Source organism: Athene cunicularia (assembly GCF_003259725.1).
Source record: "Athene cunicularia isolate RWA chromosome Z unlocalized genomic scaffold, athCun1 chrZ_part4, whole genome shotgun sequence".
Lineage (NCBI taxonomy): Eukaryota > Metazoa > Chordata > Aves > Strigiformes > Strigidae > Athene > Athene cunicularia.
In genome coordinates this window covers 3,309,717-3,326,665 of record NW_020799145.1, presented here as the reverse complement: position 1 = coordinate 3,326,665, position 16,949 = coordinate 3,309,717, and the positions used below count along the sequence as shown (strand labels likewise).

At 36.4% G+C, this 16,949-nt stretch overlaps 1 protein-coding gene across 1 annotated transcript in view; it reads right to left on the bottom strand.

Moving 5' to 3' along the window:
• The window catches only part of UHRF2 (ubiquitin like with PHD and ring finger domains 2), a gene marked incomplete at its 5' end in the record, with an annotated part of 85,408 nt that overhangs the window by 54,443 nt on the left and 14,016 nt on the right, over positions 1–16,949 (bottom strand). Inside the window, 2 exons of the mRNA XM_026866780.1 lie at positions 9,787–10,049; positions 14,550–14,792. Coding sequence (XP_026722581.1) covers positions 9,787–10,049; positions 14,550–14,792 — 506 coding nt within the window. The remainder of the gene's footprint in view (positions 1–9,786; positions 10,050–14,549; positions 14,793–16,949) is intronic.

The window sequence follows — 16,949 nt, the reverse complement described above, 5'->3', positions numbered from 1 at the left end:
GCTAGGAGAGGTGCTCCACGTAGTCATTCAGACCAATTGTAAAAAGAAATTTGTTACTGTCAAAGGTCAAATAAAACGTGTGTTTTCCTTAGGAAAAGGTCATTTTAACAGAAGATTCTACTGAGCAGACGCTATAGCTCTTGCTCCTCTTCCTCTTCTGAAATGGCCAACGTGAAGGTAACAGGTGCCATAATGAAACTATGGTCTGTTAAATTAGTATCCTTCTAAAGAAATCACTCCCCAGGCTCCTCACTTCAACCACCAGGAACTTGACAGCATACACCTTCCTGATACACACTATGTTCTGTGCTTAATGCATATAAAGAAAAAAAGTCAAGTATTTCAGTTAAACATATTTACAAGGAGTATCTGGGAAATACATTGTATTACAAGGGGATGCATTTTGGCATTTCTTCACAGAAGACAGATCAAAGCTGCCTGCATCATGCACTTTCAGTAATGGTACTCAAAGCAGCTATTTCTCAATGAAGTAATAATTCTTTCCCTTGTTCTGCCCCCACTGTGCAGCCACTGGGCAAATTCATTTGACTGGATCAGTAACATGAACAGTAATATTCACCTTGTGAAAATTAGTTTTTAGATGTATCAGGAAGCAAGAATACTTCACTGTACAGCCATGCAATCATCAAATTCAATGTAAATCAACTATGAGATGTACACAGTTGGGAAGTAAGGTTAAGAGTGGCCACCTCATCTGACAATGGCACATAAGGTCTTTTGGTCTCCAAAATCTATTTATTAACAGTGCCACCTGTGTGAATTCAGATACACTCTATGAAATACCAGTCTAATACCTTTATTTGAACATATCACATTTAAAATAATCTGAAAAATATACCTGTTAAGAAAGTCTAATCTTCAAACCGTTACTTGAGAAAGGAATAACAAGTTTAAGACTACTGTCCTCTCAAACTCTTCAACTAAGGAGATGCTCTCAAGGCAAAAGTGACTATTTTTCTTGACCAGGTACTACTTAGACCTTTTCTTCTCATTTCCACAAAATATTCTGTGCTCTCCAAATACCAACTCATGTCTTGCATGTTACTTACATAGCACACAACAGAACTAAAATTTTTGTCCTCTATGACAATACAGTGAAATCCTAATTTTCTTAATATATGTGTGTGCAAACATTTTTAAAGTTCAAAATTCTGCATAAATACGTTATTTTTCAAATGTTAATGACCGTCTGGACTTCAAATGACAAATGAAACTCACCTGAAATAGGCAAGACTTTGTAAAGCTAAAGCAGGGTAGAGCATTTTAGAGTGCTAGGCTATCGCAGTCTTTCACACAAAATGCCTTAAGAGTTTTTTAAACTTTGTCTCCTCCCTTTATAAAAAGGATGATCAGTAATACCTTTAGCCTTCATTGGGAACTGTTTCTCCTCACACCACTCTCAAGGTGAACTTCTCTTACTGTCTGCAACCCTGATTAGTCCTGAATAAACAGAATAGATGTGTAAGAAAAGGTTTAAATTAAAAAAAGCAATCTTCTTGACAATGAGAACTCCACTTGTACTTAAAAACCTTCTCCTGCACTTAAAGACTTCTCAAAGCTCCTACAACATAATACAGTAATAAACGTTTTCCATTTGAGCAGGAGGAGATCTGGGGAATGAACAAGCATTTTAAAAAGTATTTCAAGTAGGATCCCTCCCAACTTTTTTCCTGCAAAAACTGTTTTTTTGTCTTGCACTGTTCCCCACCTGCCCAAATAAAGTTCGTTGCCCAAGTTGCTATTTCTGAATCTCTTTCAGCTAACATGAGGCACCTATGCCCCTAACATGCCTCACACATTTTGGAAGCAGAAGCAAATAAGCTTAAAATAGTAAAAAAGCCAATCTTACAAATGCTTCCCAAGAAGAATCAGAAACAAAAATGAAAACACATGAGTACTGAGTTGACAGGTCAATACATTTTGCCAGGTTTGTTGTTAACCACTACTATCTCAAAACAAAAGCTACCACTGAAAATTTACACTTAGGAACACAGGAGTCCAACAAGTGTCCTGCATCACTGAAATCAGTCCCCTTTTACTAAATGCTACCACATATACCAATCTTTTCCTGGACCACATTAAGATCTGAGGGTCTAAAATTCCTAGGGTATTTTCCACAATAATTTTAATTTTTATGACATTTTACACACCTTATGGAGGACTGACTAATGAGAGACACATACTAGCTGAGGCTTACTGGTGTGGTAAAGGCATATTCTTATGTGCTTTTACCTTCAAAGCAGGCTGTAATCTCTGAGGTAAGGAATGCCTTTCTGTTAAGTGGTTCTATGATGTTTAGCAAAACCGTAAGTGAATTTATTCTTGAGGATTACAGGTTCTAATTAGTGATACAGTTTGATACAGTATATCAACACAAGCTCTTTATTTAGATGCAACAGAATCAGCAATTTAAGGACAGAACCAGCAAGAACAGACATCTTGCTAGATCATGAGGAAAATTAACAATGTTTTTAATTCTTCATGCTGAAGAATGAAACAGACTACCCATCAGTTACTTTACTTTTTAGAAAGCCAGGTTTATTCTGTAACCAAAACTATCTCTGTAACAGGAATAGATCTGCACACCCTCTCTCCTCTTCCCATTCCTCACACGTACTTTTGGTACCAGGAATGCACATAAATACATCACTAGCAGCAACTAGATAACTGAGTTCTCTACAAGAAATAAGGGTCAGCATACCCAGAGTGCAAATGACAATGTCACCCTAGGAAAGCCACATTCATGACCATGTGGGCTTTGTCAGGCTACATGCAACAAAGTTCACCCTTTCAAAGCTGTTTTGTCTGCACAGAACAGCTGTTGGTTCTACTCAACTTCAAAACCCTAAAAGCATAAAGGCTCCTGGACAGATAAACCATGAACACACACACGGAAACAATACCTTAAAAATTAGTTGCTCTTAAGTATCCCTTTTAAATACCTTACATATCAGCCTACAGGCACAGTCACTAGCTCTCCACACACAGTTTAGACAGAGTGGGTTTCCAATGTCTCTGTTACACAGAATTACTGTAGGATCACATACAAAGACAGCATAGTTTCTAAATTATACATAAATATATACATGTATATATTAGTCATTACTGATATTCTACAGGTATCCAGAATGATGGCATTCTTTCATAATGTCAGAGTTTAAAAGTATGCTGCAACTTAAGCTCTGTCTTAGCAGTCTTGCAACAGATTTTCAAATTACCAGCATCCCCTGAGACCATCTCTAAGATCATTGCATCCTTTGATCTTCCAGCTAGCAGCACAAAGAGACATAGGGACCACCTGAAGTAACTGATCCCAAGAAAGTTGGATGATACTTATTCTATTCAAAATTATGAAGAGCTATAACATTTAGGAATACAGCAACACTAGTTTTCTAACCACAATGACAAGCAGCTTGAACCTTAGTTTAAGTCAAACCCTAGACTAGGTTCCGAAAGAAATTTTGTAATATTACAAAAAAAAGAAAATCTAAAAACTCACATGCAGGCTGTCATTCTTCCTGTAGAAGTGAGAGAAATAATGGAAATCACCTTGCTGAAGAACAGAAATACCAAGCTGGTTGCTACAGGCTCTGAAGGTTAACATCCAACTACCAGTTTTCTACTCTATTAACAATGATAGAGACCGCAGAGAGCCTCAGCCTTAGAGACTGCAGCATTGTCAAACCCAGAGGAAATATTAACTTTTGTGAAGTACAAGGAGAGAAGTCTGGAAAGTCCACTGAAAGATGGTGTACTGATATGGAATCAAGGACTAACGTAATAAACCTCAAGATCTGTCAGACTAAAGTATCATCAACCAAAGAGCTTCTCTTTGAAAATGGACCCTAATGGACAACAAAAACCCCAATGTACTTGGAAACTTAAGTCCGTCAGGTTAAAATTCACCAACAATGACAAAGTCTACTGTAGTAAAATGAAACATTAACAACTGCTAAAAAAAAAATCTATCCTTAATAAATCTACTATTAGAAATACTCTAAATTCTGCCTGCACAAATCCAGGAACCTAGTAATGGTTTTAGAAATTGTCACTAATAGTAATGGCCATCTAGCTACCTAAATCGCCAGAATCAGGCTGGGCATGTAACTCACAGTGCTTGCTCTTCAGATAGGTTCTTTATAACATCAACAGACATCCACATAAATTCTTATGGATCGTAACAGCATCCAACACACATTCTGCATAGAACAAGACACAGATGACTATAATCTCTTGGGATGAGAAACAGAGTCCTCAGACTACTTTAGATCTGGAAGAAATCAGATGGCATTACGCCACAACTCATATCAAGGGTGAAGTACATAGATGATCCTTCCTGCTAAAGTATCTGGTTCCTTAGAATAAATAACTACAAACAGTATGCTTTATGACACATCATACAGGTATTACCTTAAGGTTTAAATTAAGCTTCTGTTGACTGATAAAAAACCTGAGAGGTGTATTGTCGCGGTAGAGATGATCAAGCGACAATTTAAAATCAAGTTAGAAGTAAAAGAAGTGCGTGTTTTATTGTTTTCTACATACTTTATGTATCTTTTACAACTACTGCAAGCTCTAACATAATTGGCTAAACCCATAGCAACGGTACATGATTGGATAGCTTTCTTAAAGTTTTACTTCTGAACATGATTTACACAGTTCCTTATTTGTGGTCAACAGTTTCACGTTTCTTGCAGCAGATATTCGCTGTCCTTGCTCCTTAACTGTGGTATGCCCTCCTGCATGCACACTTCTCACAGGTACGGGATGATCTGGCTGAGGTTAAATTCAATCTGCTCTGCCAGGCTTTCAGCAGACCCGCTGCCTCCCCTGACAGTGTATCATTAGAGAAACAGAATGGCCCTAAAAGTTACCTACACTTGAGCCATACTAAATCTACACTTGCATACAGGTATGCATACTGACATTTCTCAGCCTACTGAAGCATCCAGCCTTCCTGCAACCACCACTGAGAGACTTCTTAAACAGGCTTTCATTACAAATGACAAAAACTGGAAAAGGAAGGAAAATACAGCATTTATTTGTAAATCAGTGAGTCTACTACTCCAGGGAAGAGCTAACCATCAAGAAGCTAACATCCAGAGAGTGAGAGAACTCTCTCCCTGTAACTTAGTAGACTACATCCAGTGCTGCACAAGCAACAAATATGAAATACAGTAAGTTAGGAAGAAAGGACAAACTTTCTTAGGATACAGCACTGCAAACTATGACTCTATGGTGTCACATAAGGTATTGAAGCGTCCTGCTTCTGATTCAGAGGCGATTCTTAAGCAAGCTGTGGTGCAGACTCTACCTAGTTATCTCAGCTTTAGGATCTAAGCATGTTTGATTCCTCAGGAGTCCTTTCAAATAAGGATGCAGCTTTCTTCTGTTCAAGACAGGTTCATAACTTCTGTATTAAAAGACAGTTGCTCAGAGCAGAAGAAATACATGATAGCAGCATATGAAACCTGAGAGCACACCCTTAACTTTAAAGTCTTTAATAGCTCTTTGTGATACCAACAAATGCAAAGGTGAAACCAAAAGACAGTGAATAAAGTGGCAAAAGGGAAGGAAGACAACACTGGTAGAGATAGGAACACACTGTAAACAACGCTGCCTCCAGGGAAAAGGCTGCATTCCAAAACTAAATGCAGAAGATGGACTGTCAGGCAAAAGCTATATAGCCACAACGGGCTGCCAAGAGAGTTGGTACTGACTTGAAGGTGAGCACCGATAAAACTGATACTTTGGTCTCTCCCTCACTGATAAATACAGGGCTCTTTAGCACCACAAACCTTTTGAATTTTTGAGTTTAAGAACTGTGACTCCAGTTTAATCTGTAACTAAGAAGTTCTGTTCCTCCAAATGGCACGAGGTTTTCTCTAAGCAGAACCATCGCTCTGCAGAAATATGTCAGCCTTACAACTGTTGCAATTTAATTAAATGCTATGCATACAGCCTCGGGGGGCAGGGGGGAAGAGAGAGGGGAAACCACAACAGAAACAACTCAGCTCTTCTGTTCCCTACAAAATCAAGGAGGGATATGTAGTATCTCCTGTCTGTAGCAGGTCACAACTGGCAGGAGAGCTCTGCTTAGCCCTAAGGTAGTTACCCCTTTGAAATTACTCTAAGCTCTTGACCAGAAAGATTAATTTTTCTCTTAACTGTACTCTCTGCTAGAAGAGCTCTGCCGTATTTTTTCCTGTTCACATTCACTGTAACTACACTATTTAAACAAGAAATGGAAATAAGAAAGGAACAAATGAAAACTCAGGCCCTCAGAGATACAGTCTTATGAAACAAAGGATTAGAAGAAAGTGGGGTTTACACTGTTTTGCAGTTTTAGATTTGGTGTTTAGGTCTTGCACAACAGTGATATCTAAAACTAGCAGGACCACTGCTAAAACCAGCTTTCAAATTTAACCAAAGCACAAGTCCTGTTTCACTCTTCAAGAACAGCTGTTCTTAGGAGAACAGTGACCTAAATTGCCTTGTTGAAAATAACAACTCATTGGATTGTTTGCTTGATGGGACTGTCAAATGTTTCCAGCTATAAAACCAACACCAGGTGAACATCAGATCCATCAGTGCTGTACTAATTACTTTCAAAAAAATCAGGTGTGGAACATACAAGCAGGCCAGTGCAGACACATCCTCCTTGATGCAGAGTTACAGGACTACATAGAACCACTGCCTAGGGGAGCATTATTCTCACTGAAACTGATAGAGGGACAGTGTACACACCACAATATCTGGACACATCATGGATGAAAACTCAATTCTTCATGCTCTTTGACAGATTTTCTTACCACCCCCTAAACACTTCAAAGTAGAGAGAAGTGTACTCCAGAATAAATTTGTAAGGCAATGAAGGCTTAAGGTGAACATTCCTGAGGAGCAGTTTAAAAGAAAATTACAGAGGTGAATCTTCATTTTTAGATAAAATTCCCAGCTACACTGTTCTGAGATAGATGGTGTTGAACAACATGTACCTCAGTCCTGAATATATGAATACAGTGTGAATACCCATGGGAGAGCTAAGAAAAGAGACAATTTCAGGCCTTCATCTGAGTCGAGATATTGATCTGTGTGTTTTGGAGACAGTGAGGTGAGAGAGGCCTGACCTAGAGGACTTTGTTGCAAGAAATGGACCCATGGTGATGGATGACCTGGTACTGAGATTTGGTTTCAGACTTCCAGTACCTCCTACGTAATCGCTATTAGCATTACTGCTTCCAGACATCAAGACGAGGACAACAACAACTTTTTTTTTTTTTTTGGGGGGGTGGGGGGTCAGTATATCTACTATTCATCACAATGAATCAGAGTAAAGGGGCTGAAGTAGACCAATTCAATGCACTACAGGTGACTTACCCCTTTCTTTTTTGCTGCTTTTTTTTCAGACTGGAAAGATATAACAGGTGGAGAGGGAGAACCAGGCTGGAAACTGAGAATCAGTGACAATTTGAGCAGCTCTGACATAGTCCTTCCAATGTATTCAAGTAATTTGGATGGCGTTATGGGTGCCAGGCTTATGTCATTCATTTTTAAGCCATTTTTATTCTATTTCAGATAACAGCACATGTTTTCATGTCTTGTAAGAATTGTTGTAGGCAAGCCAGAGCTGAAATTATGCCACCCAAAAGAATCATCTTTAGAATATAAAAAGAGAAAAAGAACTTCTCCAAAACAACAATTCACAGACAGACAACAGAACATCCAAGTACATCTTGCAGAAAAATGCAGTCTGAACCTAAAGAGCAAAACACCCCGCAACAGGTAACTTTGCAGAAGATAGTGGTAGAAGTAAGATATGAACCTCAAAGAACAGAAGCAGAGAGATAAATTAGATTAAGTAATTTCTGGAGCAGAGAAGGAGTGTGGCAAAGCACAATATTTCATGATCTCCCTATTCATGCACATCACATAGGTGATGGTATACATGAATGGTCTATGTACACCAAAGAGGTAAACACTAATATAGGAAAACAAAATGGTATGAGTGCACACATAGCTACCACATGAATATGCACGTCAGGTAACACTAAAATAAAAAAGAAAGACCTTCAAAGATTTCCGTAACATTCATCAAAAACCCAATCAGCAATAAATGTACAAGTCCCACTTTCCAGAAAGCCTTCCAATAGTTTTTCTTTCCAAAGGCTCAAACTTCCTTAGACTGATCAGTTAAATTACTTCAATGACTACCTTGCAATATTGTGCTTCTGTAGCTCATCTGATTTTGTTGGCTAAGAATATACAACTGATACACATAATCTTATAGTAAGAGTAGAAAGACTGTCTCCATCTGCTGAAAGGGAACAGCTATATCCTGAAGTACACATAGAGGTCAATCTTTTTTTTCCTTTGACATATCATACTAAAGAAATCAGACCTGTTGTGAAACATTTTCTGCTTCTGTACTTTTAACTCATGAAATACAGTATCTGCAGAAAACAAACTTTCACTGCAACAGTCACAAACACTTTCTCAGAAATGTTTGCCCATGGTTAATCTGCATATATCCACAGTATTGTAAAATTAGGTAATCTTAAAGGCAGGTCTTTGAAATCACATCACAATAGATATGTAATTTCGAGAGAAAATATTTTCATTTTGATCATACTGGTTGACTAAGTTATTTTCATGTATTTCTTGCAACATTAAATGCAATATTTACATTTCTACTTTCACTTCTGTAATTCTCTAACATTAAGTAGAAAATTTACAGTTGCAGATTAAAGAATCAGAATTCAACACAATTTTAAAAGTGTATTAAGTTGTATCTGTTACTACTAAGTGCAACAAGTGTTGTACATAAGTCAGATTCACAGTTACATATTCGAATAAAGCTGAAATAACTGCTCTAAAAATATTTTGGAAACCTACATTTAGTTAATACTGAATAAACTTTTCGTCCTTCTACCTTAATCTTACACTGCACAAACTACAGTAATTTCACTAATCTCAGTATCAAAAATTTCAAATCCTCAAATCATTTAAAGTTTTATTTGTTTAGAAACGTAATGCTTTTACAGATGTTAAATTAAAAAATCCCCCACACATCTGGACCACTTTCCCAAGCAAATGAAGTGGTGTAAAACCTGTTCATAAATAAGGAATCCCTCCAAACTCAGGGTTTCCCACCCACACATTGCAGGCTCTGGAATTTGTCTTTACTACAGAAAAAAAAAAAAAAACAAAACAAGAACCCCACAACCCACCCTTAACACCCTCTCTGCAGTTCAGAATCAATTTCATGCCCTGCATCACAAAGTTTTCTATAACAAACCTTTACTCTAAGTGCAGACCTACAATTTTATGCACAATTGTTCTACTTGGAATAAAATTAATCCAAATCAAGTACCAGTATTTTCTCTCATTCAGCTCCAATGATAGGAATTGAATATACACAGGGAATAGTTAAAAAAAATTAAAACAATACTTTACTTGGAAAAAAAACACAGTAAAAATTTTTATATAGTTTCTTTTTTCTTATATGAGAAGGATGGATTTTAAGTTTCATAAAGACAATGAAATAAATACTGGACAAGTATTTAGGCATGAAAAATATCATTACTTCAAATGGATTCACTATATCGAACTGAAAAGTGTTCTAAATCTTTAATAATTTTTTTTTTTTTTCTTGGTTGCAACATTGAACTCGCTTTCTTTGATTCCAAGCTTCTTCAAGAAATTCTTGGTTTATACAAACCAAATAACAATATGTGATGTCCTCAAAATAGTATCAGGAGCACTTACTCATCATACTTGATATGATAAATAGCTTCTTCATCAGTGTCCATACAGTCTGAATAAGATGTGGATGGTGTACTGTCCAAATTATTTGCATTTTCTCTAGAATGATCTTGACTTAAGTTTCCATTAGTCCTTTTGTAAGCGTTACCACTCTTTCCTTGAGCTTTACCATTCTTATGTCCCTTTGTTGCTCGTGTAACATTTTCTATATGAGCTTCAAACCAGGCTCCAATGCTGACATCACGGGCATCCACCAATTCATTTATCTAAAAAAAATAAATATAATAATCAATTTGTGTTTATAAATCCCAGGTTTTATATTCTGTATTTTATAAATCCCAATTAAGAAAACAATAAAGACAACTTACTATGCTACTGCTTAACTTTGCTATCAGTGAAACAATCAATTCTACCCGAGTAACTAGTTGAGTTTAAGCAACTTCAAGTAACATGTAGTCGTGAATGTGTTGCACTTGTATTATTATATTACTCTTACCTCATTAAAATCTAGTATGACTATAATCTTACGCAGTTTTAAAAAGCAAGGCTATATTTCTTTTGGTTTTTTCCCCCTCCAAACCTGAAAGTTAGCTTAATCTCATTATCCTTTCCTCTTGCTTTGCCAGTTGTTCTTTATGGTTAAAATAAGCTGACACAGCATTAAAATACTACCTCACAGCCAACGGTTTTAAAGACTTTCCTGAGCCTCCAACTTAAAATTATTATTTAACCTTCTAGCTTTCTGGCCTGCAAATTTTTAACCCTTCAAGACTCAAGGAGAGAAGAAACAAGTCTAACAAGGTTGCCACCACAGTCAGCCAAAGTCTTAATGACTGTAAGAAATGGAACTATCTCACTGACTTCCTCCCTTCTGTAATCACAATAATACTGGTATTAAGCAATCAAACTACTTTGTTATTCCAAGTCATGTTTAATTTTCTCAAGTCTTCAGCTAATTAAGAAGATGTTCCTTCAATAATACTAAGAAACTTAAAAAAAATTTAAAGAACACTTCAACACAACATGAAGTATGAAAAACAACATAACTACTGCATAGCCACACCACAGAAAACAACTATAATAGACAGTGAGATACATACACACACATATGTACGTATACAGTTCAAGCTACAGTTTTTGGTCAAGTATCAACATAGTGGCAGGCAGACAGTCTTACTAACCCCAAACTCTAGTTTTTATAAACTGAGCCATCTTACAGTACTTTCATAGGAGCAAGTGAAAAAACACACTCAGTAACTTCTAGTAGAGTGAAGCAGCCCCTGGGTATCTGAAAGTGCAACTGACAGCAGTCTGAGCTAACACGTTTATCCCAAGAAAACAATACTTCTCATTTACTCTTTTCATTCACCTTCTTAAAATGACCTCCAAAACTCAATCCTTGATTATTCCTCCCATGTAAAATACCAACATCTATTTTTTTATTTTTTATTCTTACAACCTACAGTATTCAAAGTACAGTTTTTTACCAGGATGAAAATTTCAGTCATGTAATAATCAGAGGAGGACAGTCTAATTTTAAATCTATCAATCTATGTGCATTCTGGCACTTCTAGAAAGAATCCTCACAAAGGCATCCCTACACAATCTTACATGTTTTAATTAGTTGTAGCTCTAAGTGCTTCTTTACTTCCTACTCTCAAAAATACAGCTAGACACACACTACTAAGGCTATCCCCACCTACTTGCTACTTCTTGCGACCAGTTATGACAAGTGCCACAGACATGCTAGCCAAGTCAAAAATCATAATCAGATCCAGAACAAAACTTTTTTTTTTTTTTAAATCAGTGCAAAATCCCTTCATCATTCCTCTCCAACGCACCCTTCCACAATTTTATGTGCATGTTTTCACAACGGACTTCCCACCCTTACAATGGTAAGGGCAAATAATCATTACCACAGACCACTAAGGAACAAGCAACTATTTTACATTAATAGTGTCTGGTTTAAAAACTGGGTTATTAGTAGTTCTTTGTGAACAGTAATTAACAAATACTGATTTTAATTACAGATTCAGTTTGTGTGGTTTTTATTCTAAGTTAGTTAAGAGTTCTTAGCTAAAATGTTTTTACTACAGCCAGAGATTTCTGGATGAAAAGTTATAAAGACTGTGCGAGAATCAGAAGGGGAAACATGCACATGCCTGTGAACACTTTTGATTTTTCTAACATCATTCCTGCATGTCCAACCAGTGTTACTGTAACTTTTCTCTTGTAACCTGTCTTGTATTCCTCATTTTGGCATTGAAGATCAGCCATAGGTACCCTGCTTACCCTGGTGTCCTTCACACATGCTGAGTCCATCTCGGGATGGACCCCCTGAGTTCTTAAACCAAACACCACTAACAATTCTCAGTCTTAGTAGCAAGGAACAGGAGTTGACCATAAATCCATCCACTGCTAGTCCTTCAGGGCCCATGTAAACGTCAGATGTCAGGTACAACTGAAATATAAAACAAGCTAAAGCATTCTGATTTACATAATATACAATGAACACACAAGAGGAACGCTGTTTAAATCACCATTTTAACCATTGAACAATAATTTAATTATTATTAACCACTTTTTTTAATTATAGGTTCCACTTTGGCTACCTTTCTTTTTAGTAGTTGAAATCAGAAAGATAAAGGAGGGCATAGAAGCTGAGACTGTTTGGAGTAACTGGTATCTTGTAGAGTCTAGCTCTGGGTGCAGATCGTGTGAGTCACAATTTTTTCTGTCTGAGGAAAGTCCTGTAACAAATTATTCCTTCCTATAGCTAGGCAATTCCTAAAAAAAAAAAAAAAAAAAAAAAAAAAAAAGAGATACATTCATCTATTTGGTCATCTAACACAAACTTTTTATTAAACAAGTTCACTACCTCTGAATTACATTACTGGCAAAAAATATATTCCTAAAAGTTTCCTGAATCTGCAAGTAAAAATCCTCTATACACTTCTACTGTCATCTACAAATAGCAAAGAAAGCAATGACTGCACCCTTATTTTTCTATATTTATTAAAAACATATGGCTGGCTGAAAAAGTAGTAATTTCACAGGTAGCTAAGTGTTAGGTCCCTAGTATTAGAGAGATTGCAAAAATTCCACCTGACACACAGAATAGGTTTCCTTGAGTATGTCTGCCAACATCACCATTCCCTGTTCTATTTTCTACTTTAATGCTGAACAAAATAGCTAAGAGACTACCTGATGTATATTTTCAAAATTCTAAAAACTGTATTTTAATACTCCTTTCCTTTGATTAACTGATAATTCTGTGGCTTTCCATCTCCAAAGTATTCTCCCCATCCTATCTCATTTTACCTTTTACACTCATTGATTAACTGCAAAGCATCAGAACTGAAGAAATGAGTTTTTTCCCCACTAATAAATGGAGATAAAAGACAAAAGAAGCACACAAGTTTGTGCCTCCATATTCAAGCTACTTAGTTTTTGACTCGCTGATTCCTCAGAGAATGAACAGAGATCACCGCAAAGAATGCTACAGGAATGTAAAGTAAATAACTTACCAGTTGTCCTTAATACCTAAAACATTAAGTAACAGTTTACATTAAACTAAGACAGCTTCCCATCAGGATAACAGATCTAAGTAATAGCCCTCCTCTAACTGAAACCAACTTGTATATGTATGGAAGCTCAAGCTCCTTCTCTGTAATTTTGGACATTTACCAGCAAAAAGAATTACTGTTATGGATATTTCTTATTTAAGAGAAACACCCAAAGAGGAGGTAAAACGTTACCATTCCCTATGTATACGTATTCCACTAAGTATCTCATGAGCTAGCCCTCGAAACTGTATGTTTTCTGTTTGAATTAAATCTAGGACTCTAATGTAATACAACATGATAACATCTAAAAATTCAAGGCGGTACAAAGCTAACAAATAAAATATATGTGATTCCTAAAACCAGTAATAAAATGGCAATCATTATGTCACAATTTAAATAAATTGTATATTTCCATAGTTTACCTAGTTCTAAGACAGCACTGAAACCCTAGTCAAACCAAATATTTGTCAAGGTTGGAAAAATTAAGTGGGGGAAAACTGCATTCTCTACAGATAATTTAGTTTTTATTAGCTGCTTCTCTTCACAAGTTTACCTGTTTCACAGGTATTCTAAACTTTTTGGAGAACACAATGCATCAATTTATGAACTCTCCTGAAAACTGCAACAGCAGTGAGCTTGGTACAAAGACCCTTTCATGACTCTGAAGAGTCAGTTTAAATGAAGTTGTGTTGGTTTAGGACCTGCCATGACCAAAGACCATGTTGCTGTTGTCCCTCCCCCATCCTCAGCCTGTCAGGCTGCAAGTGAGGCACAAACCCCAGGGTTGAAATAAGGAAAGATTTAATAGAACAGTGTAACAAACAACAATAACAACAATAATAAACAGTAATAACAGTAAATAAGACAAAAGCTATACAGAGAAATACCGCAATGGACACAGCCAGCCCGCCGTGTGTGCTTCCCCAGACAAAAGCCCAAAGGAAACCCTTCCCGCGCTTGGCGCATGGACCTGATGTCAGCATGGTATGAATAACCCGGCTAGTGCCCTCTCCCCATTGCTGCGGAAACTTAATCCTATCCCAGTTGAACCAGGGCAGAAGTCAACTTGACTTATGTTATATTGGGGAATTATGCTATATCATGAAAGATTTTTACACACTTTTACATAACAAAACTTTAACAATAAAATTAAATCCATAAATATGAGGCAAGTTTCCAGCTTTTAAAGTTGGTACATACCTTGTACAATCCAATACCAGGATCAATGAGAAACAATCGAGATGATGTGGATGGCTGACTGGATGATCCACTATTTGTTTTTTTGACTTTGTTCTTGCAGTTGGAAACAGCACAAGGATTGACTTCTCCATCCTGATCTGTCACAGAAGCAGTAGTAGGAGCTTCAGATTCAGAACGTATCAAAAGCTGAACTATGTCATTTAGTCCAACATTGTAGTCAAATAAAGTGTGTCCATCTTCTAGCTGTAAAAAGAAAGGTATACTTGTAAAATTCTATCTTGAGGTAGGTAAGCAGTTTTCAAATCTTCCCTTTAGAGACAGTAATCATACAGACCAGAAGAGGAAAGCCATGTATTTCAGGTAAATAAAAACCTAGGTCTTGAGTATCTATAAAAACAAACTCCCATCAAGTTACCTGCAGCCATGATTTCATCCAAGGAGAATCACCAGAAGTCTTAAAATTAGAAACAGACATTTTTACAGACTTTGGAGCTTCTAACTACACATCAAAATGCAGTGATTTTTCTAATAAAAAACAGGTACGATCTGTTTTGCCACTTACATGATGTACACAGTAACTATAGATATCTTTTAAATTATTAGATTACATTATATAGTATATAATATATACAAATTATATGTATTACATATTATCTAACATATCTAATCTATATATTTTAATAATCGATATCTAATAATATATAAATTCTATTATATATTAGAACATATTATTAATTTAAAATTATTAATTTAAATAATTTTAAAATTAATATTGTGTTCTGTACATTCAGCTACATAATTTCACAATTCACTCTCGGTCTTTTCTAGAAAGCAACACATACAACTCCATTTATTTCCCTCAAACTGCACTTTCAGGGAAGTAACACCAAAAATATGTACTGGGCCTTCAAGTTTATGAAAGGAAATCTTCTTAACTGAAAGCATTCAAAACCATTTTTATTCCAGGGTCCTCATTCTGCAGTCCCGCACCTTAAGATCAAAACAAGATTATTTACTTAAAGTCTTTTAACTGGTTAGTTTAAAATGCACTGTGTAGCACTCCCTCAAACAACTTTGTACATCAGGCCCCATTAGAGTTCAGATGCAATCAGATCCTGCACAACACCAGACTACAAAGAGAAGTAAACTTTTAAAATCATTTCTATAGCATGCAGTTATTAAACATTATTTTGGGCCCCACTCTGCACAGCTTTAAGATACTCGTGACTATCTTTATACCTGATGATTTCACCTACTTACAATTAAGCTAAGAAATTCACACCAAAACCCACCAAGCTGTATGCTAGGAGAGAAGAAAAACAGGGAATAGTGACCACTGCTGCTTTGCTCAGTTAAACGCTCTTAATCACCCCTACAGCATCCCTGAAGCAGGCATTTGATTTAGCTAAAAGTCTAATGCATTGCTCTGGGACATCAAAACTAGAATTTGATTAGCTACAGTTTACTTCATGTTGCTGTGGTAGAAAAATGTGCATGACCAAAAAAAAACCTGTCACCTGTTGTGGAATTACTTTTGAAACAAAAAATTACCTGAATTTTTTCCAGAATAGGTGCTATTTTCAACATCACTGTTTCAGGAAATCTTTTCAAACAGATCTGTTTTCATGAGCTTATGGACAGTATCAATACAACAAGTAGGGAGCAGGAAGGAACAGAAAAAATAAAGAAGTGGGAAGGAATTATCCAGCTTCTCACTAATAGAGTTTTATAACATTCCAATGATCTCAGGATAGACAAAAGTAGAATACTCATTTCTTCCTTCATCCCCTCTGCTTTTCCAAAATAACCTTAAAGGGCATAAGGCAGTTATGGACATAAGTAGACACTCAAGAAATTATTCAGTTCTTTGTGAATTTAAGATCTGTGTAAAAAAAAAAAAAACACAACACAAAAAACCCAACACAACCAACTCTCCACACAGGTGATAACTACTGCACCCAAAGCTGGGACATGTAAACAGGAGTACTGTTTGTTTCAATGTAATTGAAGCTGACCCAGCTCTCTTGTCAACAGCTATAGGACCAACCCTCTCCCAGGTGACTGTTTTCAAACCAGTTCAACACAAAACAGATAAAACTATACTGAAGATTTTGTTCTGCAAGTATTAAATGAACACAAGTCTTAAAATGGAAATCTCCAGCAACTGTTATTATACAGGTGACTTCCAACACCGCCTCATATGTCTGGAGCTTTAGGCTAAAGCTTCAAAATTGAGTTGCAAGCTACAATCAAGTTTAAGTAATCTTTTCGGTCTGGCCACATTGTACATTCCTACACTTCTGACAACTCTTCAAAGGTGACAGAAATGATCTTCCAGCCCTATGACAAAACAGATTTGGGGGCTTTTCATACAATAAGTTTGTATTTTCACTTAGAATT